The 26,219-nt window shown below is 44.3% G+C and overlaps 2 protein-coding genes across 6 annotated transcripts in view; one reads left to right on the top strand and one right to left on the bottom strand.

Annotated features, from left to right (window-relative positions):
• rpap3 (RNA polymerase II associated protein 3) overlaps positions 1 to 2,199 on the bottom strand; it is a 54,006-nt gene extending 51,807 nt beyond the window's left edge. The window contains exon 1 of the mRNA XM_059652556.1: positions 1,863 to 2,199. Coding sequence (XP_059508539.1) covers positions 1,863 to 2,024 — 162 coding nt within the window. The 5' untranslated portion in view covers positions 2,025 to 2,199. The remainder of the gene's footprint in view (positions 1 to 1,862) is intronic.
• A 3,305-nt stretch (positions 2,200 to 5,504) lies between these two features.
• atp23 (ATP23 metallopeptidase and ATP synthase assembly factor homolog) lies at positions 5,505 to 25,260 on the top strand. Of its 5 annotated transcripts, XM_059652554.1 has the most exons (7): positions 5,828 to 5,886; positions 11,872 to 11,917; positions 12,764 to 12,841; positions 18,029 to 18,110; positions 21,109 to 21,246; positions 22,903 to 22,986; positions 23,891 to 25,260. In XM_059652554.1, the coding sequence occupies exons 5-7, from the start codon at positions 21,148 to 21,150 to the stop codon at positions 24,092 to 24,094; spliced, it is 387 nt and encodes a 128-aa protein (XP_059508537.1). In that variant the 5' UTR covers positions 5,828 to 5,886; positions 11,872 to 11,917; positions 12,764 to 12,841; positions 18,029 to 18,110; positions 21,109 to 21,147; the 3' UTR covers positions 24,095 to 25,260. The 5 variants fall into 5 exon arrangements, with proteins under 5 accessions (XP_059508538.1, XP_048404538.1, XP_048404539.1 ...); XM_048548581.2 differs by lacking the exon at positions 12,764 to 12,841 and having other exon boundaries at positions 5,645 to 5,886; XM_059652555.1 differs by lacking the exons at positions 5,828 to 5,886; positions 11,872 to 11,917; positions 12,764 to 12,841 and adding an exon at positions 5,505 to 5,627.
• The last annotated feature ends 959 nt before the right edge of the window (positions 25,261 to 26,219 follow it).

Here is a 26,219-nt window from a genome sequence, read left to right as displayed (position 1 = left end):
CTCCTGGAGACGGGGGGGGGGGGGGGGGGGGGGGGGGAGTGACTCCTGGAGACGGGGGGGGGGGGGGGGGAGTGACTCCTGGAGACGGGGGGGGGGGGGGGGGGGGGAGGGGGGGGGAGGGGGAGGGGAGGGGGAGGGGGGGGGAGGGGGAGGGGGAGGGGAGGGGAGGGGGGGGGGGAGGGGGGGGGAGTGACTCCTGGAGACGGGGGGGGGGGGGGGGGGGGAGTGACTCCTGGAGACGGGGGGGGGGGGGGGGGGGGGGAGTGACTCCTGGAGACGGGGGGGGGGGGGGGGGGGAGGGGGGGGGAGGGGGAGGGGAGGGGGAGGGGGGGGGAGGGGGAGGGGAGGGGGGGGGGGGAGGGGGAGGGGAGGGGGGGGGGGGGGGGGGGAGGGGGAGGGGAGGGGGGGGGGGGGGGGGAGGGGGGGGGGGGGGGAGGGGGGGGAGGGGAGGGGGGGGGGGGAGGGGAGGGGGGGAGGGGGGGGGGGGGGGAGGGGGGGAGGGGAGGGGAGGGGGGGAGGGGAGGGGGGGAGGGGGGGGGGGGGAGGAGGGGGGGGGGGAGGGGGGGGAGGGGGAGGGGAGGGGGGGGGGGGGGGAGGGGGGGGGGGGGGGAGGGGGGGAGGGGGGGGGGGGAGAGGGGGGGGGGGGGAGGGGGGGGGGGGGGAGGGGGGGGGGGGAGAGGGGGGGGGGGGGGAGGGGGGGGGGGAGAGGGGGGGGGGGGGGAGGGGGGGGGGGAGAGGGGGGGGGGGGGAGGGGGGGGGGGGGGAGGGGGGGGGGAGAGGAGGGGGGGGGGGGGAGGGGGGGGGGGAGAGGAGGGGGGGGGGGGGAGGGGGGGGGGGAGAGGAGGGGGTGACTCCTGGAGACGGGGGGGGCGGGGGGAGTGACTCCTGGAGACGGGGGGGGCGGGGGGAGTGACTCCTGGAGACGGGGGGGGGGCGGGGGAGTGACTCCTGGAGACGGGGGGGGGGGGCGGGGGAGGGGGGGGGGGGGAGGGGGGGGGAGTGACTCCTGGAGACGGGGGGGGGGGGGGAAGTGACTCCTGGAGACGGGGGGGGGGGGGGGGAGTGACTCCTGGAGACGGGGGGGGGGGGGGGGAGTGACTCCTGGAGACGGGGGGGGGGGGGGGGGGGGAGTGACTCCTGGAGACGGGGGGGGGGGGGGGAGTGACTCCTGGAGACGGGGGGGGGGGGGGGGGGGAGTGACTCCTGGAGACGGGGGGGGGGGGGGGGAGGGGGGGGAGGGGGGGGGGGGAGTGACTCCTGGAGACGGGGGGGGGGGGGAAGTGACTCCTGGAGACGGGGGGGGGGGGGGGAGTGACTCCTGGAGACGGGGGGGGGGGGGGGGGGGAGTGACTCCTGGAGACGGGGGGGGGGGGGGGGGGGGAGTGACTCCTGGAGACGGGGGGGGGGGGGGGGGGGGAGTGACTCCTGGAGACGGGGGGGGGGGGGGGGGGGAGTGACTCCTGGAGACGGGGGGGGGCGGGGGGAGTGACTCCTGGAGACGGGGGGGGGGGGGAGGGGGGGGGAGGGGGGGGGGGAGGGGGGGGAGGGGCGGGAGTGACTCCTGGAGACGGGGGGGGGGGGGGGAAGTGACTCCTGGAGACGGGGGGGGGGGGGGGGGGTGACTCCTGGAGACGGGGGGGGGAGTGACTCCTGGAGACGGGGGGGGGGGGGGGGTGACTCCTGGAGACGGGGGGGGGGGGGGGGGGTGACTCCTGGAGAAAGGGATTCGGGGAGTAGTTAAGAGGAGAGAGGGATGATAGTGATGGTAGTGATAGTGTGTCCCAGGACACCAAGGGAAGTATCTGCATCACCACATCCCTCTCGGCCGGGCCCTTCCTCCCTCTCCCCACGGCGTTACCCACCGGGTCCAGGGCCGGGGCCAGGCCGCTCTGCCGCCGGAGCTCGTCATCCTTCTTCTTGATGTCGTTCTCCCAGCCGTCTAGTTCCCTCATGAAGTCCCTCAGCTCCTCCGACTGATGCCGCACCTGCAGCTGCAGTTCCACCGACTTGTTGACAGCCGACATGGCAGCGGCAGCGGCGCCTGGAACCTTCTCCCGCTTCCCGGCCCAGGCCACATCACTGCCGGAAGCGCTTCACGCAGCGGAAGGAGCGGGGTGCCATCTTTGTAAAGGACGGTGTTGAGTTCGCCATCTGTGTGAAGGGCAGGTACAATGGCCAACAGAATGCATTTCATGAAATCAGCCACCGACAAAAACGGAAATCGCTATCGAAACTCAGCAGGTCTGGTAGCGTCTGTGGACAGAAAAAAAAACAGACAACATTTCGAGATCAGTCAGCCTCTTTCAGTCTTGTTTCTAAACTCTGAAGAAAGGTCACGTCTGGTTTTCTCTCCGTAAATGCTATCAGACCTATTGAATTTCACCTGCGATTTCCGTTTTTGTTTGTTATATTAAATATTAAAAGATTCGTACTGAAGCCTTTCTATAGCTCTGCCCACTGAGATATCGATGACTGTTTCTGGAAAGAGCTACTCAGTTCTGACTGATAATTCCCATGAAGCGTCATATTTAATTGAGAATACTTTCTTTTCTCCACAGATCCCATCGGGTCCTATGAACCTCTCCAGTAATTTTTTTTATCTCTAATTGGTTATTTGTCTCCTTACCTCTACTGTTAACTATTATGTCACTTACGTTGGCCTGTAATTTCTTATGAGATAGTAATGTCATAGTGACTGGTTAGGGTCTAGAATGAACTGCCTGAAATTGTGATGGAGGCATTTCAATCATGACTGAGGGATACTGTTCGATATCGGAGAAGAAAACAAAAATGTAGGGCCACAACAATAAAGTAGGCATGCCACTTATGTTCTGAAGAAGGGTCACTGAATGCACAACATTAACTTTGATTTCTCTCCACAAATGCTGCCAGACCTGCTGAGTTTTTTCTAGCAATTTCTGTTTTCATGCCACTGATGTAATTGCTCCTTCAGAGAGCCAGCACGAAACAATGGGGAAAATTCCATGATTCCTTGATTCTAGTATGCTTAATACACTTAATGGTGTACACCTTTACATAAATTCCTCCAAGAGTCCAGGTTTCTTAAAGATATATGACTAGACTGTCAGCAAGTTTACCTAAATGACAATTTCATTTTTGTTTCCATGACTATATAGAATGTTAATGTTATCTCCTTTCTGAGAGGCACAATTTAGTGATTGGCTGAAATGAGTCATTTTATATCAAATTATCAATCAATATCCCATTCACTCAGCATAAACAGCTGTGGCCACCCTTTATAAATGGTATAAAACTCTTGACAAAGGTGCACAGAGCAAGTATTTTCTCCAGGGAGGTAATGAAGACCAAGGGACAATACTCATAAATCTACCATAAGGAATGTGAACAATATCAAATATCACAATATTTAGCTGCGTGTGAAGTATGTGCTCAAGACATTGAAAAACTAATAGGGCAGGAAATTTATGGTGTGTAAAATACCCATTTTAAAAAATTTGTACCGTGCAACTGCTGATTGACAGGTAAATGACCATCAATTCATAATAGCATCACGAGTGATACACTGGAATTGGAAGCAAGCATCTACCTAGGCCAGTTACGAAACCTCTTGCGATGCGGATAGGTGGTAATCGTTTGGTTGTATATCTTTTAAGGACGAATTAGGAGATCAGTGTTGCGGAACGAAGAATTCTTCAAGTGATTAATGGCTCAACACTGCCCTTAGTGGCAAATTAGTGTTATTGCAGTTGTGAATGAGCAGAGAATGAATGAATAAATCGCGAGAGGAAAATACTGTGGATGTTGGAAACCTGATTTTTTAAAAGTATACTGGAATGGAACACTCAGCAGGTTAGATATTATTTGTCTAGAGGGACACTGTTAATTTATGCCCTGAGGAACGTCATCAAGCAGAAACATAGAGTTATACAGATCTACAGCACAGAAAAAGGTCAAAAACAACCAATTAACTATTCTAAGATAACACAGTAAGGAGCTGGAGAAGCACAGCAAGCCAGGCAGCATCAGCGGATCAGGACAGTTGACGTTTTTGGTTGGGACCCTTCTTCAGAAACGTCAATATTCCTGCTTCTCTGATGCTGCCTGGCCTGCTGTGCTTCTCCAGCTCCATGCTGTGTTATCTCTGACTCCAGCACTTGCTGTCTTCAGCTAACAATTCTAATCCCATTTTTTGAACATTTAGTCCATAGCCTTGCATGTCCTGGCGTCACAGTGCACATCTAAATACTTCTTGATTGTTACAAGGGTTTCAGCTTCTACCACCCATGCAACGAGTTCCTGATTCCCACCACCTTCTGAGCGAAAAAGTTTTTTTCTCACATCCCCTCAAAACATTCTGCCTTTTATCTTAAATATATGCCCCTCCTTATTAATCCCTCCGTAAAGGTAAAAGGTTTCTTCCTATCTCCCCTGCTCTGCACTATAGCTGAAGTAAGATGGGTTGAACTACTCCTTTGGGATGTGAGGAGGCGATGTCCTAAAGGTATTACTGCTGGACTGTTAATCCAGAGACCTGGGTAATACTCTGGGGAACAAGAGTTTGAATTGACTTATGGCAGATGGTAGATTCAATAAAAAAATTCCAGAATTCAAGATCTAATGATGACTATGAAGCCATTGTCGATTTGTTGCAAAAACCCATCTGGATCACCCATAGACGGTAAAAACTGCTGATGCTGCGAAGCTGGGGGAACACAGCAGGCCAGGTCACATTGAGGGAGCAGGAAAACTGCCATTTCAGATCGGGACCCTTCTTCATAAAATCTTTTTCTAAAGGCGTCCGAACCTGAAACATCAGCTTTCCTGCTCCTCTGCTGTTGCCTGGCCTGCTGTGCTCAACCAGCTCCACACTGTCCATCTGGCTCACTAATGTCCTTCAGGGAAGGAATGTGCCATCCTTGGCCAGTCTGGTCTACATAGGGCTCCAGACCCAAAACAATGTTGTTGATTCTGGACAATTAGAGATGGGCATTCATTTTGATGATTTTTTTGTTAAATGACTTACGGCTGCAGTGGTAGCAATTGTGAGCTCCCACATAAGCGAACAAAAAGTATATACAGTCCAGTCTGGGTCTATTCTGGAGGCTTGCTTTGCAAGGTGTAGAGCTGGATGAACACAGCAGGCCAACCAGCGTCAGAGGAGCAGGAAGGGTGACGTTTTGGGCCAAGACCCTCCTTCAGAAGTGGGGGTGGGGAAGGGGGTTCTGAAATAAAGAGGGGGAGGGGGAGTTTTCTGGAGAAGGGTCTAAGCCCGCAGCATCAGCCCTCCTGCTCTACTGATGCTGCTTGGCCTGCTGTGTTCATCCAGCTCTACACCTTGTTATCTGAGATTCTCCAGCATCAGCAGTCCCTACCGTCTCTGAAGCTTTGCAAGACATTTTCCTTACCCGGCATTCTCAGGAGATGATGTCATCCTGAAACCGCTCTATCAAGGGAACTGCGTGTGACGTCACTAGGCCACGTGACCACCAGAATTCACATGCATGCGCAGTAACGAAACGGGCACTTTCCTTAAAATATGTATTTTCAAAGCAAAGAACTTTCTTTTCCAAATCCACCCGTTTGGATAGGGGCGAATGTAATAAACATAGAAGGCGACAATATGTTTGTTTTGATTCAGAATTACGGTAAATTGAGAATGACCTTTCACCCTTCATTTCAATGGCGGTTGGTGGTGGGGGCTCGCGGAGAATCGGTCAGTAAAAAATAAAATTAATTCTGCGGCGATGGGCGACCGGGATCATCATCAGGAGGAGAAGGAGGATTACGGTTACGGTCTGTTCCCAGAGCATCAGAGCGAGAAGGCCAGGAAAGGCCTGTTGGCGGAAAGTCTCTTCACCTTCAACCACAAATGTCGGGTGATGCTGCAGGTGGCTCTGGACACGAGTGAGTGGGTGGAGGGGGTGAAAGGGAGAAGGAGATGGGGCTAATAAATCCTCCTTTTGCCACTTCTAGCTCCTGCAAACAAATCATCCCTTGTATCTGTAACGTCCTGCTCAACACTAACCACTCCATATTCCGAGATAATGGGAACTGCAGATGCTGGAGATTCCAAGATAATAAAATGTGAGGCTGGATGAACACAGCAGGCCAAGCAGCATCTCAGGAGCACAAAAGCTGACGTTTCGGGCCTAGACCCTTCACCGAAACGTCAGCTTTTGTGCTCCTGAGATGCTGCTTGGCCTGCTGTGTTCATCCAGCCTCACACTCCATATTCCCCTATTTGTGCAGGCATGACAGCAGATTCTCTCACTTTAATTGACTGACGGGATGTGGGCACCACTGCCTAGACCAGCATTTGTTGCTCATCTCATTTGCTGTGAAGTACGTAATGGTTACCTGTTGCCTTGGACCACTGCAAGACATCTGGTGTAAATGCACCCCCTATTTCTCTTAGGAAGGGTGTCCCAGCAATAGCAGTGGAAAGCTAAGATAGTTCCAGGTCAGGATGGTGTGAACTTTGGAGGGAAGCTTGCAGGTGGTGGCCTTACCAAAAATCTTTTGCATTGTCCTTCGAGATGGGAATGGTCTTGGGTTTGGATCATGCTGACTAAGGAGAGTAGATGAGTTGTTGCATCTTATCAATAATACATCCCGTTGGTGCCATGCATGGTGGTGGAGGGAACGAGTATTGTAAATGGTGAATGGGGTGCCGATTGGGTGTGCAGCCTCGTCCTGGATGATGCTGAACATTTTTTAAATTCACTCCTGAGATGTTTGCACCATTGTATTTATTCTGGATGTGAGTTTGCTCGCTGAGCTGGAAGGTTAGTTTTCAGACGTTTTGTCACCATTCTAGGTAACATCATCAGTGAGCCCCCGACGAAGAGCTGGTGTTATGTCCTGCTTTCTATTTATCTGGTTAAGTAAATAGATAAATAGAAAAGTTAGATAAATAGAAAGCAGGACATAACACCAGCGCTTCGTCGGGGGCTCACTGATGATGTTACCTTGAATGGTGACGAAACGTCTGAAAACTAACCTTCCAGCTCAGCGAGCAAACTCACATCCAGAACCTCAACCTGAGCTACAAATCTTCTCAAATTTGTATTTATTGCCTGTACCTAGTTGCCTTTTGAGAAGGTAGTGGTTAGCTGCATTTCACATTTCAGCTGTGTAGAACTCTAGTTAAGCCACATTTGGAATATTGTGTACAGCTCAAGTTGCCACACCCTATATGGTAGAGACTTTGGAGAAGGTACAGAAGCGATTTACCAGGCTGTTGCATGGTTTGAAGAGCATTAGCTATGCTGAGAGATTAGACAAACTTGGTTTGTTTTCACTTGAACATCAAAGGATAAGGAGCAACCTGATGAAAGTTTGTAAAATTATGAGAGATATGGATAAAATGGATAGCCAGAGCCTTTTTCCCCAGGTTAGAAATATCCATTTCTAGTGTACATAGGTTTAAGGTAAAAGGGAAAAAAAATTAAAGGTGATTTGAGAGGCAAGTTTTTTTTTACACAGAAGGTGATAATGGTCTGGAATGCACTGCCAGAGGAGGTAATGGGGATAGATGCAATAACAACATAAAATCATAGAATCCCTATAGTGTGGAAACAGGACAATCGACCCAACAAGTCCACACTGCCCCTCTGAAGAGCATCCCACCCAGACACATTTCCCTTCCCTTTCCCTGTCACTCTAGCATTTCCCATGGCTAATCCATCTAACTTGAACGTCCCTGGACACTGTGGGCAATTTAGCATAGCCAATCCACTTAACCTGTACATCTTTGAACATCTTAACAGATATGAATAGAGGAATATGACTTCGTAAAAGACAAAAGGCTTTTAGTATAGAAAAGTATTATGTGTTGGTTTAGTCCAGGTCTGCTGAAGGGCCTGTTCCTGCTCTGCCTTGTTCTTTCTGCTCTAAGTAAACTCACAATGCACTTAAGGAGGGAATTCTGGGGCTTTGATCCAGCAACAGTGAAGAAACGGTAATATATCTTTGACTCAGAATGTTAAGTTGCTTGGAGGGGAACTTGCATATGGTCGACTTCCCACGCATCTGCTGGCGTTGCCTTTCTCAAAGGAAGTAGTTGTGAATTTGGAAGGTGCATTTGAATTTCTGCCTTGCATCTTGTAGATAGTACACACTGCTATTGAGTATCGGTGGTGGAGGAAGTGAATGTTTGTGGAAGTGTTGAATATTGCTAGAGTTGTACGCATCCAGACAAATGGGGATTATTGTATAACAATGTTTACTTCAGCCTTGTAGATGCTGGATAGGTTATGGCAAGTCAGGAAGTGAGTTATTCCCCGCAGTATTCCTAGCCTTGACCTGCATGTGTAGTCACTGTATTATGTAGTCATAGTCAGTCATACAGCACGGAAACATGCTTCGGTCATGATGCTGCAACCACGTTTCCCAAGCTAAACTAGTTCCATTTGCCTGCTTTTGCCCCATATCCCTCTAAACCTTTCCTGGTCATGTACCAGTCCAATATCTTGTGTTGTAACTGTACCTGCCTCTAGCACGTCCTCTGGCAGCTCATTTCACATTATAAACTACCCTTTGTGTGAAAAGGTTGCCTTTCAGGTCCCTTTTAAGTCTTTCTCCTCTCACCTTAAAATTATGCCCTCTAGTGTTGAACTCCCCAATCCTAAAGGAAAGACCTTTGCTATTTACCTTATCTATGACCCTTCAAGATTTTATCAACCTTTATAAGCAACCCCCTCCCCCCCCCAACCAAACCTCCTATGCTCCAATGGAATAAGTTACAGTTTATCCAGCCACACCTTATAACTCATACCCTCCCAATCCAGTAACATCCTTGTAAATCTTTTCTGCACCCTCTCCAATTTAATAATACCTTTAGTGCCACAGAGTGACCAGACTGAACACAGTATTCCAAAGTGGCCTCACCAACATCCTGTGTAACTGCAACATGATGTCCCAACTGTTATACTGAATGGCATGCTTGCCTTTATTGCTTGGACCAAACACCATTTTTACCACTCTGCAGGTGGTGCAACTTTTAATAAACTATCTGGACCCTAGATCTCTCTGTTCTACAACAATCAATCTCTGTCAATAAAGCAAAGCCCTGGATGTTGATAGTGGGAGATTCATTGATGGTACGCCATTGCATGTCAAGGGTTAGATTGCCTCTTATTGGAAATGTTCATTCCTTGGTATTTGTGTTGGACAAATACCAACTGGTCACTTTTCAGCCCAAGCCTGGATATTGTTGCACTTGAATTTGGATTGCTTATCTGCTTGAGTGTTGTTAGTGCTCTACCTTTGCCTTTCCCACCATTGTGGTAAACAACAATTTACTTTGACTTATTTCCATTTAGATTACTGTAGTTATTTGCAAACACTGCAGTCTTTTGTATATTAGGAAGCGCAAAGACAGTTTGGGTGACTAGTTTTCAGAACATTTCTATTCTTGGAGAAAATGTGATCCAGAGCTTCAAATTATGTTTAATTTCTGTCCACTGTACTCTACTCTAACCTCTCGGGCCCTTCTGCACTTTTCCCTTGAAGCTCAGCATCAATTCCCATTTATTTTATTAATATGGCCCTTAGTTTCCTGTTAACTATATGTTTCCCGCTAATCCTAATACTGATCTAAAACCACTGACTGTTGCTTTAACCTGAGATCCAAATCATGTCTGCGGTAGTAACTTCTGATCATGACACAAGCCTGTATTTTTAATATCAATCCTACCCTCATCCACTGATTACTAATATACAGATCATAAAGCTTACCACCAAACACACATCTATGAACGTTACAAAGAACTGTGAATGCTGGGGATCTGAGACAAAGAAACATGTTGTAAATTCCTGGAAAAATTAAGCTGATTTGGCAGCATATATAGAGAGAAAACAGAATTAATCATTTCAATTCCAGCGACTCTTCTACAGAATTTTGTTAGCAGCTCGATTGCATGATTAGTAGTCAGCTATTTTGTTTGAGAATGTTTTAAAAAGTATATAATTGTCCTGAGTTCAGTTCATATAATCCCATTTTAACAACTGTGGCTTAAGCAGCCTAGAATGATATCAAGGGTGGAATAGATATGTGCAAGCTACTGAGCAAAAGCAGCTAAAACTGGAATAAATGCTTGTTGTTCACATGTAGAATCACTATCTCTATTTGGGTTAGTGATTATTTGTAAATGGACAGTAAGGCATGACAGTGAATAGTTGCCAATCACTTGCAATTCTTAATAGTTTTAGAACTATTTTGTATGATTGTTTTGAGGTGTAGTAACACTGCTACAGTCAACTTGAGGTGAAAGACCAGTTAATGTCTGTTTTTGGGTGTTGCCAAACTGAGGAATATTCTAAAGAGAGATAATAGGAACTGCAGATGCTGGAGAATCCGAGATAACAAGGTGTGGAGCTGGATGCTACTTGGCTTGCTATGTTCATCCAGCTCCACACCTTGTTATCACTAATATTCTAAAGTAACCAATTTCTGAAGAATGGTCTCAGCCCAAAACATCAGCTTTCCTGCTCCTCTGATGCTGCTTGGCCTGCTGTGTTCATCCAGTCCACACCTCGTTATTATCAGGGAAACTTGCTGCTCTCTAACTGCAACTGAATGGGCTATTTAGTATTCTGCCTGAACGACTGGAGCATGGAGAATAGGACATGAGTTTAACATTCCATCATGCTGTTTAAAAGGCCTTCAAATGAGCACTTGGAATCTCTCAAAGCCTTTGCAGTTTATACAGCCACATTCTAGCAAAGTCATTGTGTGGACCTTGAGCTTTGAGATGCTGCCAACATTATGATCGCAAACAATAATAAAATATTGATTATCTGGATTTCCTGAAAATCTCTACATTCCAACAATTTATTTCCCTGCACAATCAATCCAGTTTCAAAGAATCTTGGAGGAAGCTTACTTTGGTGGGCTGAGGGGAAGGAGAGTTTTGACTGTAGAAGCTGAATGGACGATTTGAGTATTTACTGATTTGGTGAATTTGGTATTTCCATACAAAACTTCCCCAAAACATTTACAACTGAACTTCCTTGCCCTAACCTCTCTATTCACAATACTAACGACCCACCATGTCAAGCTTTGAATTTCCATCTTCAGTACACTTGCCTTCTCATTCTCTCCAGCTATGGTCATTTCTCTAGATACAGTTCCCACCTTTGTTTCCTTAAGCCCTCAGGTCTAAGCAATGCAGATTTCAAAGTTTACTGACATGGGCACCTCATGTTTGTAGGAGGTGAGGAATTTACAAAGAGCAAATTAAGATGATGCTTAGTTGTTAGGAACAAATGATAGTAGCATGGTTAGTCAATCCCTTTAGACAATATTTCCATGTGTAACTGATCTGCACATTGACTCGGATTTCCTAACTTTGTTTTGTAAATAAACGTGCCCCTAGTTAACAAAAAAAAACAATATTAGTTTTAAATTTCAATTGACATCTGGCCTCCACACCATTTTGGAGGAAATTTCCATTTCCTTTGTGTGAGGCAATTCTTTCTGACATTATTTCTAAAAGGCCTACTTCTAATGTTAAGATTATGCTTTCCTTCTCTGGAAATTTCCATGAAAATTGTCCTGGCAATTTCACCTTTTGTCAACTCACTGTTATTCAGGCCAAAATAAGTCAGGGTTGCCTTTGTATGATGTAAGAATGATTTACAAATTGTAGACTGTAAGTGTGGAAATCTGCATCACTTAGACTTAAGGTTTTCTTTTATCTTCATCCTTGGTTCTATAAATGCCGTCCAAAGTGTATTTGGGTTACATGGTTTTGTTCTTCTGAAATAGAACATTTTTGCTCTTTCGTCCAACTTTTTAAGAATCTATTACCAGTTTGATCAATTTTGCATAAAATTTCTAATTCCAAGTTAATGGTCAATATGAACATTGCAATCTGATTTCTGTAGGTCCATATGCAAAGCTTCTAATAGATGCCATGAAAAGTTCAGGATGGTAAGTTTTTAATCTTTCAATTTAATCTGTTATTATCAACCATCGAGCTGTTGTATGCCTAATTTATCTAAACTAGCACCAAGATCTATTTTCAACCAGTAGAATGGACTTTTTAAAATTCATTCACAGGATCTGGCTGTCACTGGCTAGACCAACATTTATTACCCATCCCTGATTGCCAAGAGGGCAGTGAGAGTCAACCACATTGCTATGGGTTTGGCATCACATGTGATGCCAGATCAGGTAAGGACAGCTCCATCCTTCTCTAAAGGACTTTAATGAACCGGTGTTTTTCCAACCAATGATTTAATGGCCATCATTAGATTCTTAATTCCAGATTTTCTTTTCATTGAGCTCAAATTTCACCATCCTCCAAAGCAGGATTAGAACCCCTAGAACAGTACCTGGGTCTCTGGATTAATAGTCTAGTGATAATACTACTAGGCCATCACCTCTCCATACTCATTAATATGTCATAAATGCAGGTGTGTTTATTATGCTGAAGCACAGAATTGTGAAGAAAGGGAGGGTAGGTTAACTTTAAAAAATGGATCATCAACGAATGGAACTTAAATAAGATTTGGTATGACAAAAGTCGTTTTTAGTTTCTGGATTACACTGGATGATTCCTTATTCAGTTGGAAGAGAAACTGGTGTAAATTAATTGTTTTAAAGCTATCGAGCAGTTACCAACCTCGAGGCAAAATCAATTGGTAGCATCTTAGAAGAGCAATAGAAAGCCATTTAAAGTTTTAGCAAAGATTTGTAGCTCAGATTGTAGACAAGGTTGTTGATTTGCTCACCGAGCTAGCTTCTTTTCGTTCAGATGTTTTGTTACCATGCTAGGTAACATCATCAGTGAAGCCTTCGATGATGCGATGTTGCTCTACTCTGCTTGGAATTTACACTGTCTGGTTCATTATGGTGAGTAGTGTCTTTTTCAGCTTTGGTCTGTATGGGTTTGTGTATGGGGTCCAATTCTATAGGTTTGTTGATTGCATTACAAGTTGAGAACCTTGCCTCTGGGAATTCCCGTGCGTGTCTGTGTATGGCTTGGGCTACTGTAGTTATGTTGTCCCATTTAAACTGAAGGCCTTCATTGCCCAAATATACTGATATTAAGGAAAGTTTGTCAAGTCGTTTAGCTGATGTTCATGTATTCTGATGGATAGTTTCCTTCCTGTCTGTCCAATGTAATGTTTGTGGCAGTCATTGCATGATATTTTCTAAACCACGTTGGTTCTGCATATTGTGGGAATGGGGACTTTATCCTTGTGAGTGTTTGTCATAAAGTGGCTGTGAGCTTGTGTGTTACCATGATTCCTAGTGGTCTTAGGAGTCTCGATGTCAGTTCTGATATGTTCTTGATGTATGGCAGCATGGCCAGTATGTTAGGATGTACTGTGTCCTCTCGTTGTCTGTTTAATAGGCACTTGTGGATGAAGTTCTGGGGATATCTGTTCATAGTGAAGATTTTTATATAGGTGCTTTCCCTTTTTCCTGCATAGTTCTGGAGTGTTGCAGTGAGTTGTGTCCTAATGCAGCTTTGTTTATGGATGTTGGGGTGGTTGTTGTGGAATTTGAAGAAGTTGAGGATTGGGTCAGTGTGGGTTGCCTTCCTGTAACATGGAGGCACCAAAACTTACAGTACCTAAACACTATGGATCATCAGTGTGTCAGGTTCGTTTTCAGAGACCCTCATGGACTTGATTCAATAACAAGACACTGACCTGTTTAGAAGAACACAAATCCTTTTATTACCAAGCAAGTACAAGCTGTGGAGAATCACTGAACTTAACCCAGCACAGAGTGCAAAGTCTCGCAAGTAATTCTCCCCGAACTGTGGACAGTCCCTGCTTTTTATACTTTACTAAGTACATGGTACGTAAAACAATTTCACATTTCACAATAACATGATACATGAAACAATTATTACAACAGACAAAGACAGGATACCAAACAATTATTACGTCAAGAACATAAAAGACCAGGATATAGTATCGATTGCTAGTTAAGTGGCTGCTAATGGCAGGAGGCGATTTCAAGTTGTTATCGGAACAGATTGTGATTTCAAGTTGCCGGTGTGTCTGGCTAGAACAAAATCAGTGCCCCAGTGCCCTGTAACAGAAGTTACATGCTTCAGAAGTCTCATACCTTTACAAATGTTCCTCACTTAACCTTATTTGAGACAGTTTAATTCTAATTTTATTCAGTCAGGAAGCTTAAGACAGTGTCTGCATACCAATGTGTGGAAAGATAAGGAGTTACAAAGTCTTACACTGAATTCCTAGCTGGGCAGGAAGCTTCAGGGCAGTGCCTGCATACCTATGTGTAGGCAGATAAAGGACATTAATTTAAAGAAGTATAGAAATCAATGGGATGTTATCCCAATAACATCTCAAATGGACTACAACTCGAGATAAGACCATCGCCATCAATCAATACAATACCAAAACTAAAAAGAGACACAAGCTACAGGAGAAACTCACCAAACTGATCCACAACAAGATAAGGACAATAACAAAGCAGACACATGGATAAGAAACCTATCCAGCAGATGACTCTCACAAACTGAAAAAGCTGTCCTATTACGTGGACTGAACTACAACCACAAAAATGCGAACAGAACAGACTTCATGGCTGCTCTGGAACCTACATTACAAGACAACACTCACTGAGGAAACACGGCAAGCCATCTGACAAACTATAATCCCCGCACTAAACGGAAGGAATGAATGGGACACCCTGAACACAGAGAGAAAAGCTCTAGATAAACTCAAGAAAGACCAGAACATTTATAACCCTAACAGCGGACAAAGGGCGCGTGACCATCATTATGAACAAACTGAACTATGTTAAAAAAGCGCAGGCATTTCCCTCCGATATAAACGCTTACCAATAGGTGGCGATAGAACTAATACCACAGGCTAGGTAATAGGATCACCCAGATGTTGAAGAGACTAAAGGATGCAGGACATATAACCAAGACAGACAACATGTGAATGAAACTAGATGGCACGAACAGCCCCGCTTCTATGGGTTTCCTAAAGTACACAAACCAGACAACCCTCTCCAGACCCATTGTCTACCTACCGGGCACGCCTTCACACAAACTGGCCAAGAACTGACAACAGAGACTGAAACACCTAGCTGACAGATCACCCCATTCCATCCACTCCACCCAAGAATTCCTCAATACCCTCAAGAACATAAAAATCAATGATGACGAGATTGTGGCATCCTTTGACATTGCAGCATTATTCACATCAATCAACATCCCACCAGTCAAAGAAACACTGGCCGCATTACTAGAGGAAGCAGGATCGCAGACCAGCTGCTCCATCAGCAATGACAACATATTCAAACTACTAGACCTATGCCTCACCACACACTTCTCCTTTTTAATGGTCAAATGTACAAATAGATCAATGGCACACCCATGGGGTCACCCATCTCAGGACTTAGTGCAGAGGCAGTCATGCAAAACTAGAACACACCATCCTCCCCCGCACTCGACCTAAACTATGGATCCAGTACGTGGACGACACATTTTTTCATTATTAAACGGAACAGAAACTGCAAGAGACCCACCACCTCATCAACGACGTATTTACGGGGATTAAATTCACAACAGAAAAAGAAAACAACAATCACCTTCCATTTCTGGATATTAGAGTTGAGCAAATGACCAGTGGGGAGTTGCAAAACTCAGAAAGCAACCCACACTGACCAAATCCTCAATTTTGCAGCAACCACCCCAACGTCCACAAGCAAAGCTGCATTAGGACACGACTTAAATGGGCTGCCACTCACTGCAACACTCCAGAACTATGTAGGAAAAAGGAACAGCACCTGTACAAATTCTTCGCTATGAACAGATATCGCCATAATTTCATCTGCAGGTGCCCACTAAATAGAAAACAACAAGAGGAAAGTGTGCCCTAACATACTGGCCACACTGCCCTACATCAGGAACATATCAGAACTGACAATGAGACTCCTCAGACCACGAGGAATCATGGCAGTACACAAGCCCACAGCCACTTTACAACAAAAACTCATAAGGATAAAGACCCTATTCTCACGACATGCAGAACCAACATGGTTTACAAAATACCGTGCAGTGACTACCACAAACATTACATCGGACAGACAGGAAGGAAACTACCCGTCGGAATACATGAACATCAGCTAGCAGCTAAATGACACAATGAAATTTCCTTAACATCAGTACACTTGGATGAGAAAGGCCGTCAGTTTAAATGGGACAACATAACTGTGGTAACCCAAGCCAAATACAGACATGCACAGGAATTCCCAGAGGTATGGTTCTCAACCTGTTACGCAATGCGGGAGACGATGGCCTAGTGGTATTATCGCTGGACTATTAATCCAGAGACCCAGATAGTGTTGTGGGGACCTGGGTTTGAATCCTGCTATGGCAGATTTTCGAATTTGAATTCAATAAAATGTCCAGAATTAAGAATCTGATGATGACCGTGAATCCATTGCTGATTGTTGGAAAAACCCATCTGGTTCACTAGTGCCCTTTAGGGAAGGAAACTGCCATCCTTACCTGTGACTCCAGACCCGCAACAGTTGACTCTCAACTGCCCTCTGGGCAATTAGGGATGGAAAATAAATGCTGCCTAGCCAGTGATGCCCACATCTCATGAATGAATGAAGAAAATGAATCAACAAACATAGAATCAGACCCCATATACAAACTCCTGCAGAACAAAACTGGAAATGACACTACCCACCATAACGGACTGGACAGTATAAATTCCAAGTGGAATAGAACAACATCGCTTCATCGGAGGCTCCACTGCTGATGTTACCTAGCATGGTGACAAAACGTCTGAATGAAGACAAGCCAGCTCGGCAAGCAAGTCAACAACCTCAATAGGAAGCCATTTTATCAACCTGTGATTGATTGTTAACTGTATATGTTACACTGTAATCATCATCTATACAAACAGCTGTTACTCTCTATTATTCAGACAGGCATGTGCACACTTTCCTTTATTCTTCTTTTTATTTAACAAAAATTGTCTTTATAGAATTATACAGCATGAAAATAAACCCTTTGGTCCTACTCATCCGTGGTGACCAGCTACCCTAAACTGATGTCGTCCTATTTGGCCCATATCCCTCCAAACTATTCCTATTCATGTACCCATCTCAATGCCTTTTAAATGTTGCTATTGTAGCAGTCTCCTCCACTTCCTCTGATTTGCTCTTTCAGTACACGCACCATCCTCTATGTGAAAAAGTTGGCCTTTAGGTCCCGATTAAATCTTTCCCCCTCACCTTAAATCTATGCCGTCTAGTTTTGGACTCCCCTACTGTGCGGAAAGGACCATGGCTATTTACCCTATCCATGCCCCTCATGATTTTATAAACCTCTATAAGGTCACTCAGCCTTCAGTGCTCCAGGGAAAATAGCCCCAGCCTCACCATATAGCTCAAACCCTCCAAGTCTGGCAGCGTCCTTTACAAATATTTTCTGATCTGTTAAAACTTTATCAACACTTTTCTTATATTGGGAGGCCAGAATTGAACACAGTATTCTTAAAGTTACCTAACCAATGTCTTGCTTGAGAAAGACGACGTAATCTAATAGTACAATATAATGTTGACCAGGAGAATTCATTTAGATTGTATCTATGTACAGGGATTCCTGGAGCTGAAGAAAACCTGCAGCGTATCCATAAACAAATATCCCCAGCATGTTGTAATTATTTATCCCCAGGCGTACAGTGGGTTAAGAGGAACTTTAAATGGTTACCTGGAATAGTCACTCCATCCCAGCGCTTAAAATTTTATTCATCTTCAACATCGTCCAGATCCAATGAGAGGCCATTGTGCTGAGTATTGGGTCAGATATGACTGTGCAAATGGATGAGTTTTGAATAAGTTAAAAATCTCACCCAGTAATTCTGTTTCTCCACCTGTGCTGCTAAAAGCCTCCAATATTTCTGTTTGTATTTGAAATTTCCAGCATCCACAGTATTTTGCTGCTGCTTTAAAATAATCATTTAAAATTATGTATAAAAGGAGTCTATGATAAGAATAAGTAAGTGACAGTTAAAATGTTTTGTATTTCAGTGCTGTTTATAGAGATCGTCATTTTTCCTGTGAAGATTGCGATGGAACAGTCAGTGGTGGTTTTGATGCTGAAATATCACAGGTAGGTAAAGTGCCTAATCCAGTTTAATCCAGTGTGGCAAGTGCCTTCTTGGGTCACCATATCTAAGGAGCATTTTAGAAAGAACAATACAATAATGAGCTCGTTCCCCTGTTCTTTGCCCCATATGCCGAAAATTTATCCTCTTTAAGCACTTATCTAATTCACTGTTGATTGTTACTATTGAATCTGCTTCCACCATCCGTTCACGTAATGCATTTAGATCACAACGTCTTGAGCCGATCAAGCAGTTGACATACCAGCAGCAGCTTTCCCCAGAATCTGGAGGCTATGGCAGTTGTATTGAATGATAGTGGGAGTTGGTGGCTGTTGCTGGTACAACAAAAGCTAAGGTTGCAAGCTAAAGGTGAATGATAGCAGGAGGCTTAGAGTCACAGGAGAGGGTGCTGGCAGCACGGGCAGGGGATTGGTCCTCAGCAGGACCCTCCTTTCCTGGTATTATGTTCCCCGCTCAGGTGTGAACTGTCTTTAAATGATAATGCTGATCCTCTCCTGCCAAGCTGGGGTTCACTTGTCATACTCCTGTGTGGACACGCCCCTGCTCGCTGCAGGGTTTATGTCAGTGGTGGCAGCGTGTGGCCCTTAAGTGGACATTTTGTAGGATCATTAAGGGCCTTGTTAGACAGAGGGGCAGGAAGGCTGTTCATGGGCCATCCACTACAAATGTAAATGAGGTGAAGGCAAGACAGCAGTTGAGTATCCATCTGCCTGCCTAACTAAATTTCTCCCCACCACCAAACTACTGCAGTAGAGGGCATAGATTCCACCCATAGTTTCCTGTAGTTGCAACATAATTAATAAGACCCAGCAGTCTATTGATATACAAACCATTAGGATAGAAATTGAGTTTGAAGTTGGGTGAGGGAAGAAGTTCGAGATTCACACTACAGTTGGGTGAAAATCAAATTGATGGGGTATGTCAGCTAAATAGCTTCCTTCCTCCCTAAAACACGTTCTTGCTTTTTCGGAGGACTAAGGCTACAATTGTTCCATGGGCACTCGTCCACAATATGCCCCATTAGCCAATATAATGCTGACACATGTTCACAAAAACATTTTAAATTAGGTATTCTTCAGTGCACAAGCTTTAATGAACCAGTCAAAAATTTCAAGAGAAGTTCCCCAGGTACAATAGCAGTGTCATTAACCTGTTTTCCTTAATTTGAAGCTAGGTTTAACGGCCTCAGGCATTTAAAACACTGATCCCAGATCAGTACAACTGTGAGGAAAATGTAGTATAATTTAGTTTCATTTACAGAAAACTGCAAAAATCGAAGTAGTAATACTTCATAACACTCTCAGGCTCAAAGAATTTTTAATGCTGCCAGGTTTGTATTCCAAGTTTTTAATGTTTTATTTTGAACTTGGTGGGATTTAGTGGAGAGAAAATTCAGCAAAAATAATTGGAGTTTGTAGCAAAGTCAATATAATAGTTATGGGGACTTTAAACTTCATATACATTAGATAAATTGGTGATTTGTCAGTTCCCGACTGCTTTTGGTACAGTTTTCTGAAGAACAATGTGGTGGAGCTGTTTTTAGATGTAGTGTTGTCCAGGTTAAACTTGAAAGCACCATATCATCAAAAATTTTAAGAATGTAACAGGTTTCATTCTTGTTTGAGGGTAGAGCTGTCTATGATTGATTGGGAAAATTCAATTACAGTTATAGTAGTTTCTGAGAAACTCTTAAAAGACGCAATACAAAATGTTCATCAAAAATATGTTCCATTGAGAAAGACAAACCTGAACAGGAAACATTAAGAATAGTATTTAATTAAAGTAAGATTTGGACAATTGGGCACAACAGCCACCTTCATAGACATGACATTTGACCCTATGCATGCCGTAAATTGTCACCTACAATAACAGGGAAACCAACAGTGTTCTTAAATTTATGACATTTTCTCCTGATCTGATGAGCTAGGACTTAAAGGGTATGTGTTTGTAGCCACTTTGCTTAATTGATAATTAAAATATATCTGAGGGTAACTTGATCTTCATTGTGATACGTTCATTGCAAGTAAACTGAACTTTGTAACTTAAAATCATCTTATACTTGAAACTTCTGCTATATTTTGTTACACTTACCTCTTCACATTTTGGAAGCCCAGTAACATTGTCATGGATTACGCTTTAAAAATATGCCATGTAACAACAGGAAAGTTTATAACCAATAACAGTGAATCCTCAGACATAACAAGGTGTAGGGATGGATGAACACAGCAGGCCAAGCAGGAAAGCTGATGTTTTGGGTCGAGACCCTTCTTCAGAAATGGGACAGAGGAAGGGGATTCTGAAATAAATAGGGAGAGAGGGGGAGGCAGATAGAAGATGGATAAAGGAGAAGATAGATGGAGAGGAGACAGGTCAAAGAGGTAGCATTGGAGCCAGTAATGGTGAATGTAGGTGGGAGTTAGGGGGGGGACAGGTCAGGGAGGCAGGATGAAGTTAGTGGGTAGGAGATAGGGGTGGGGCTTGAAGTGGGAGGAATGGTTAGGGAGGTGGGGACGAGCTGGGCTGATTTTGGGATGCGGTCGGGGGAGGGGAAATTTTGAAGCTTGTGAAGTCCACATTGATACCCTTGGGCTCCACCCCCATCTCCTACCCACTAACCTCATCCCGCCTCCTTGACCCGTCCTTCCTCCCTGGACCAACCTAACCCCGCCTCTTTGACCTGTCTGTTTCCTCTCCACCTATCTTCTTCTTTATCTATCTTCTATACGTCTCCCCCTCTCTCCCTATTTATTTCAGAATCCCCTTTTCCTCCTCCGTTTCTGAAGAAGGGTTTCTACCTGAAACGTCAGCTTTTCTGCTCCTCTGATGCTGCTTGGCCTGCTGTGTTCATCCAGCTCTACACCTTGTTATCTCGGATTCTCCAGCTTCGGCAGTCCCTACTATCTCTAACAGTGAATCTTCACACCATTTTACAGTACTGCTGTGCACTCTGTATCATACACGTCTTGTGTCTTTGCATTCAAGATTGTTTTATGCCAGAATAACATCCATCAGCAGCAGCACATGAATCGGGTTGTGACCCATGAATTAATACACACATTTGATCACTGCCGCGCACACGTCGATTGGTTCCATAATATCAAACATCTGGCTTGTTCAGAGGTAAGGTATTCCTGTGGATAAATGTTTCAGGTTATGCCAGCTATTATGAATGGTATATTTGCATTTGTCATGGTGCTGAATTCTTACCTGACTGGCAGGGAGCTGGTCCATCAGAGATGTGGGATTTCCCCAATGATGTCAGTGATGGAACCAACCTGCTTTCTGCCCAGAGGCCAGTCTGATTGACATGCTTGCCTTTGCATTGGGTATGAGGTGTGCGTGGAAGGGGTGCACAAACTGTGAAGGTCACTAAGACACCAGAAGAGGAGGATGTTGATCGGTAGACTGCCTTGAAGCTGGAGTTGTTGGGGAGCCTCACAGTACAGGTGGAAGAATCCAGTGGGGAGGATCCAAGCTTATGAGTGCATGGGTGAGTGGCGATAGGTTTTTGGAGACCCATGGTTGCTGGTAGTTAGAGTGGTGTGGGTGCAAATATAAGAGCAATCAATGCAGAATGTTGTGGAATCAGAAGCTGGTCAGGTTTATTCGGAGCACATCAGTATCCCTGGAAATGTCACCTTTAATTTTGTTGTGTAGTGATAGAATTTTGTCATAATGTTCTATTAGTGATGATTCTTTCAAAGAGGAACATTTTCTTTCTTCTAATTGACCAACCCATAGTTGACTCAAAATAAGACAGAAATTGGACCTAAAACAGCTGGTAGTCATAGAATGGTGCTATTGTATAAATAGGCACATTTCAGATTAATTGGTCAGGAAATTTGTCTCAAGTAAAATGTGACACATTGAAGCCATCCTTCTTGCAGATATTGAAGAATGATTTGGTTTCCTGATGTACTCTATTAGTAGTTCCAAGGTTACATATCTCTTGGGAAGAGAACAGCTTACTGTTTTTAAATTTACTCATGGGAAAAGGGTATCGCTGACTGGCCACATTTATTGTACATCTATTGTTGCTGTTAAGAAGGTGGTGAGCCATCTTCTTAAACTGCCGCTGTCCACGTGCTATAGGTTGACACAATGTCTCAGGGAGAGAATTACAGGATTTCGACCCAGCGACACTGCAGGAACAGTATTGTATTTCCAAGTCAGGTTAGTATGTGGCTTGGAGGGGATTTTGCAGCTGATGATGATTCCATTGTTCTGCTGCCCATTCCTTCTAGATCATGATGGTTGCAGGTTTGGAAAGTGCTGTCGAAGGAGCCGTGGTGAATTTCTGCAGTGCATCTTGGAGATGGCACACGCTGCTGCTTCTGACCATCAGTGGTGGAGGGATGTTTGTGGGTGTGGTGCTACTCATGTGGGCTGCTTTGTCCTGGATGATGTCCAAGTTTCTTGATTGTTGGAGCTGTACTCATCCATGCAAATAGGCAGTATTTCATCACACTCCTGACTTGTGCCTTGTAGATGGTAGACAGACTTTGGAGTCAGGAGGTGAGTTACTCATTGCAGGCTTCCTAGCTTCTGATATGCTGTTGTAGCCATTGCATTTCTCGGGCTGGTCTAGTTAATAAAAACGTTTTATTTTTTGACTAAAAACTTTTTTATCTGCCATTTTGAATAAGCATACACTGGACATATGCAATAGTGAAATATACCTTGCATATGTGATAATTATACAAGTGATGGCCATGCCACATGCTAGAGCTCTATAGTCTGAATATTCACATGAGTTGTCCTGTACATTTTCGACAGATCCGAGCTGCTAATCTCAGTGGTGAATGTACCTTTGGGAATGAATTGCTTCGATTTAACTTTGGTCTAAAGGAACACCATCAAGTGAGTATTAAACAATGTGTAATACTTTACAAACTAGTCAGATTTTCCTGATTGAGCTTTGTTATTATAGCAGAAATCCTGTTACACCACCTGTCTGGGGCTTACATGGATTTTCTGATTTGTTATTGTTGGTGCGAACGACCGGATGAGATTTGTGCCTGTCTGGCTTTTTCGGGGTATTTGCACTCCAGTTAGACATTTGCAGGGAAGAAATTGTGTAATTTTGTTTCCTGCAATTGTGTTCAACACCTACATTTAGAATGCTCTGTCTATTGTACCGTATGCATTTACTGTTGATAAGGTGACAGAGAAGCACTCATTTCGGTTTTTGTCTCTTCATTGGTTCATCCGTGCTAAACAAGTTAATTATATAATAGTGTTTTGTGTCATGGCATTGTATTTTTGTTGGGAGAGGGGAAATGTATTGCATTGCACATATATATTTTTAAAAAGATGTCACAACATTGGGAACATGTTAATAGTGTAATCATAAAAGGGGCACCAAGTCGTCTGGTTGCTTGCTCTTTGAAGAAGGGAATGGCACCCTGTAACCCATGATTACTTCGTGCATAGCTCCCAAGTATCGGATAGAAAAGCTGCATGGATGCTAGTGAGTTCCTCCAGATCAAGTAAAGTTTTGCCCTGTGAAGGGATGAGCATTAACTTTAAAGCATTTGTTGTACAAATTGTCTTATGATTGGGGAAGAAGGAATGTGAATCAGCATACTTATTATTTAGAAAGGTGCATTCCCTCCTAAAATAATGCAAAACATTCCATTTAGTCTCCATGAAAGTGGATTAATTTCATCTTTGTATTTGTGTTTAAATTATGCTGCTATGAATTTTTAACAGATTTGATTTTAGAACATATTTCGAATATTAACCTTTTGCTTCTTCCATCCAGAAGTGTGTGCGAGAACGAGCCCTCCGCTCCATCCTAGCTGTTCGCAAAGTCAGTAAAGAAGCTGCAAAAAAAGCTGTTGATGAAGTTTTTGATACGTGTTTTAATGACCTTGAACCTTTTGGAAGAATTCCACATAATAAAAAAGATGCAAAATATGCCTATAAGGATTTTCAAAACCGGAATCGATATTATGCAAATCTTTGAGAAAATGTTAAACCTTGAGTAATTATGATGATTATTTTCAAATTTTTTAATGTGGCATAGATGCTAAAGAAAACAATTATTGGTGTGTTTTACAAATGAGAGATTTTCCATGAATAACTTTTTTCAGTCAACCAGTTAACAGAAAAGTGTAAATCCTTTTTACTGTTTGTTTTGACTTTGTCAGATTTTTGTCAATGTGTTAGTTTTATTAATGTTGCTCCATGTTGCAGTGTTCATGACCATTTTGCATATAGTTATTATAATTACCATTTAAAGTAATCTAAATTATACTAGATAAATTAATGTAATTTAATTGGAAGTGACTACAGAGGACTTGTCGTTTAAAGTGCCGATCCAACAAAGGGAAAATTTTATATTCATGTTAGTGAAAAACTTAAATCGTCATTATGTTGCCCTTTTCCAAAGTCAAACCATAATGTTTAGACAGCTCAAGGAATAAAAAGATGTGATATTGAGCTAGATACATGGAAAGTCCTTGTGATATTATCCTGGGCTGGCTGCATTATCTAGATAGATTTGAAGGTGCAGTGCGCTTGCAATGAGCCCAGATTTGCTTAGGGGTTTTAGTCCAACTTGCTTCTATACTTCGGTGTGTGCTGAGGAGAAAAAGAAATCTTCCTTGGATTTGATACTGTGCAAAGTGAAAGTGCCAGACAATAGTGTGTCCAAGAATGACTGCTCCTCAAGATATTAGCGGATTGTTAGTAAAACATGAAGAATGCACCAAGATAACAGCTACCTTTTTCTGGAGAGCGGACTAAACCAAGAAAGAACAATCCAAAACCAGTGGAACAACTTGCATTCATTTATATTTTTTGTTTAAAAAGCAAATAAATATTTATAGGCCTTTTGGATATGTACAGCTGCTTTCCCTAGTGGTGATAGTTATTTGCCAGCTTGAATTTATTTTGTCTATATCTTAAGTTAGCAGAATGTCAAAAGTTATGTAATGCAGGGCCAGAAAACAGTAAATAATTTAACTATGCACATGGCAGAACAATGCAAAATATGTATCTGTGTATGTGAACAAGCAGGTTACCAAGTACTGCTGTATGAGACATTGCAAGTATGGGTAATGTTACTTGTAACTGAGCAAATGTACAATTCTAAGAAATTCAACAATATTAAAATGAATTTTCCAATCAGCAAGCATTGATTGAATATCATGGCAAGCAATTATGCAACCTCTATACATCCCATTCATTGTAGCTACCTCTCATGCTAGACAAGCCAAAAGTGTAATTTTGTACACATTTAAAGAAATGCCAATAATGAAGCTGCATACGTAACATGGCGGTAGAGTAGATATACTGAACCTGGGGCTTGTTTGATCCTGTCGGCTTTCTTTGTCTTTTTCTTTCATCCTTTTATTCCTTGTTTCTTTTTTTTCTTCATTTTCTTTTCTATTAAGTCTGGAGAGTGGCAGGTGAAGAAGGAGACTAGCAGCAGCAGCAGCAGCAACGCCAGGATGACCCAGACAAAGCTCCATCCCTGCCTGTGGTTTCCCATTGAGCGAGGAGCAGGTCGCAGACTGACTTCCCTCAACCTAGCCTTGCTGGCTAGGCTGAGGCTCCAATTCAGCAGCTAGGCCCAGGTACCGAGCAGTGGAGAAGTGGGAGTCTCCTGGCATGGCCGGCATCCCTGTTTGGAGGACTTTGGCTTCCAGGTATTTCAGTGGCCTGGAGTGGTGGCTGTGGCTAGCTTGGTTGTCTTTGGTGGAATCTTCTGACTAGTATTCCAGTGGCCCAGCATGGCAGTCTTACCCCAGCTGCTTCTTCAGGATGTTCCATTGTTCCTTAATCCGCTTTCCCGGAGCCCTGCAGCTGTTAACTGAACTGTGATGAACTTTATCCGTGATAATGGGAACTGCAGATGCTGGAGAATCCAAGATAACAAAGTGTGGAGCTGGATGAATACAGCAGGCCCAGCAGCATCTCAGGAGCACAAAAGCTGACGTTTCGGACCTCGACCCATCATCATAGAGGTCCACAGTGGTCGAGAACACGCTTGACCACATTTCCCGCAACACATCCCTCACACCCCGCCCCCGCCACAACTGCCCCCAGAGGATCCCCCTCATCCTCACATACCACCCGACCAACCT

This window comes from Stegostoma tigrinum, chromosome 18 (assembly GCF_030684315.1).
Source record: "Stegostoma tigrinum isolate sSteTig4 chromosome 18, sSteTig4.hap1, whole genome shotgun sequence".
Classification (NCBI taxonomy): Eukaryota; Metazoa; Chordata; class Chondrichthyes; order Orectolobiformes; family Stegostomatidae; genus Stegostoma; species Stegostoma tigrinum.
Note: the sequence above shows the minus strand (reverse complement) of the source record. Positions and strands in the feature narration are given on the sequence as shown.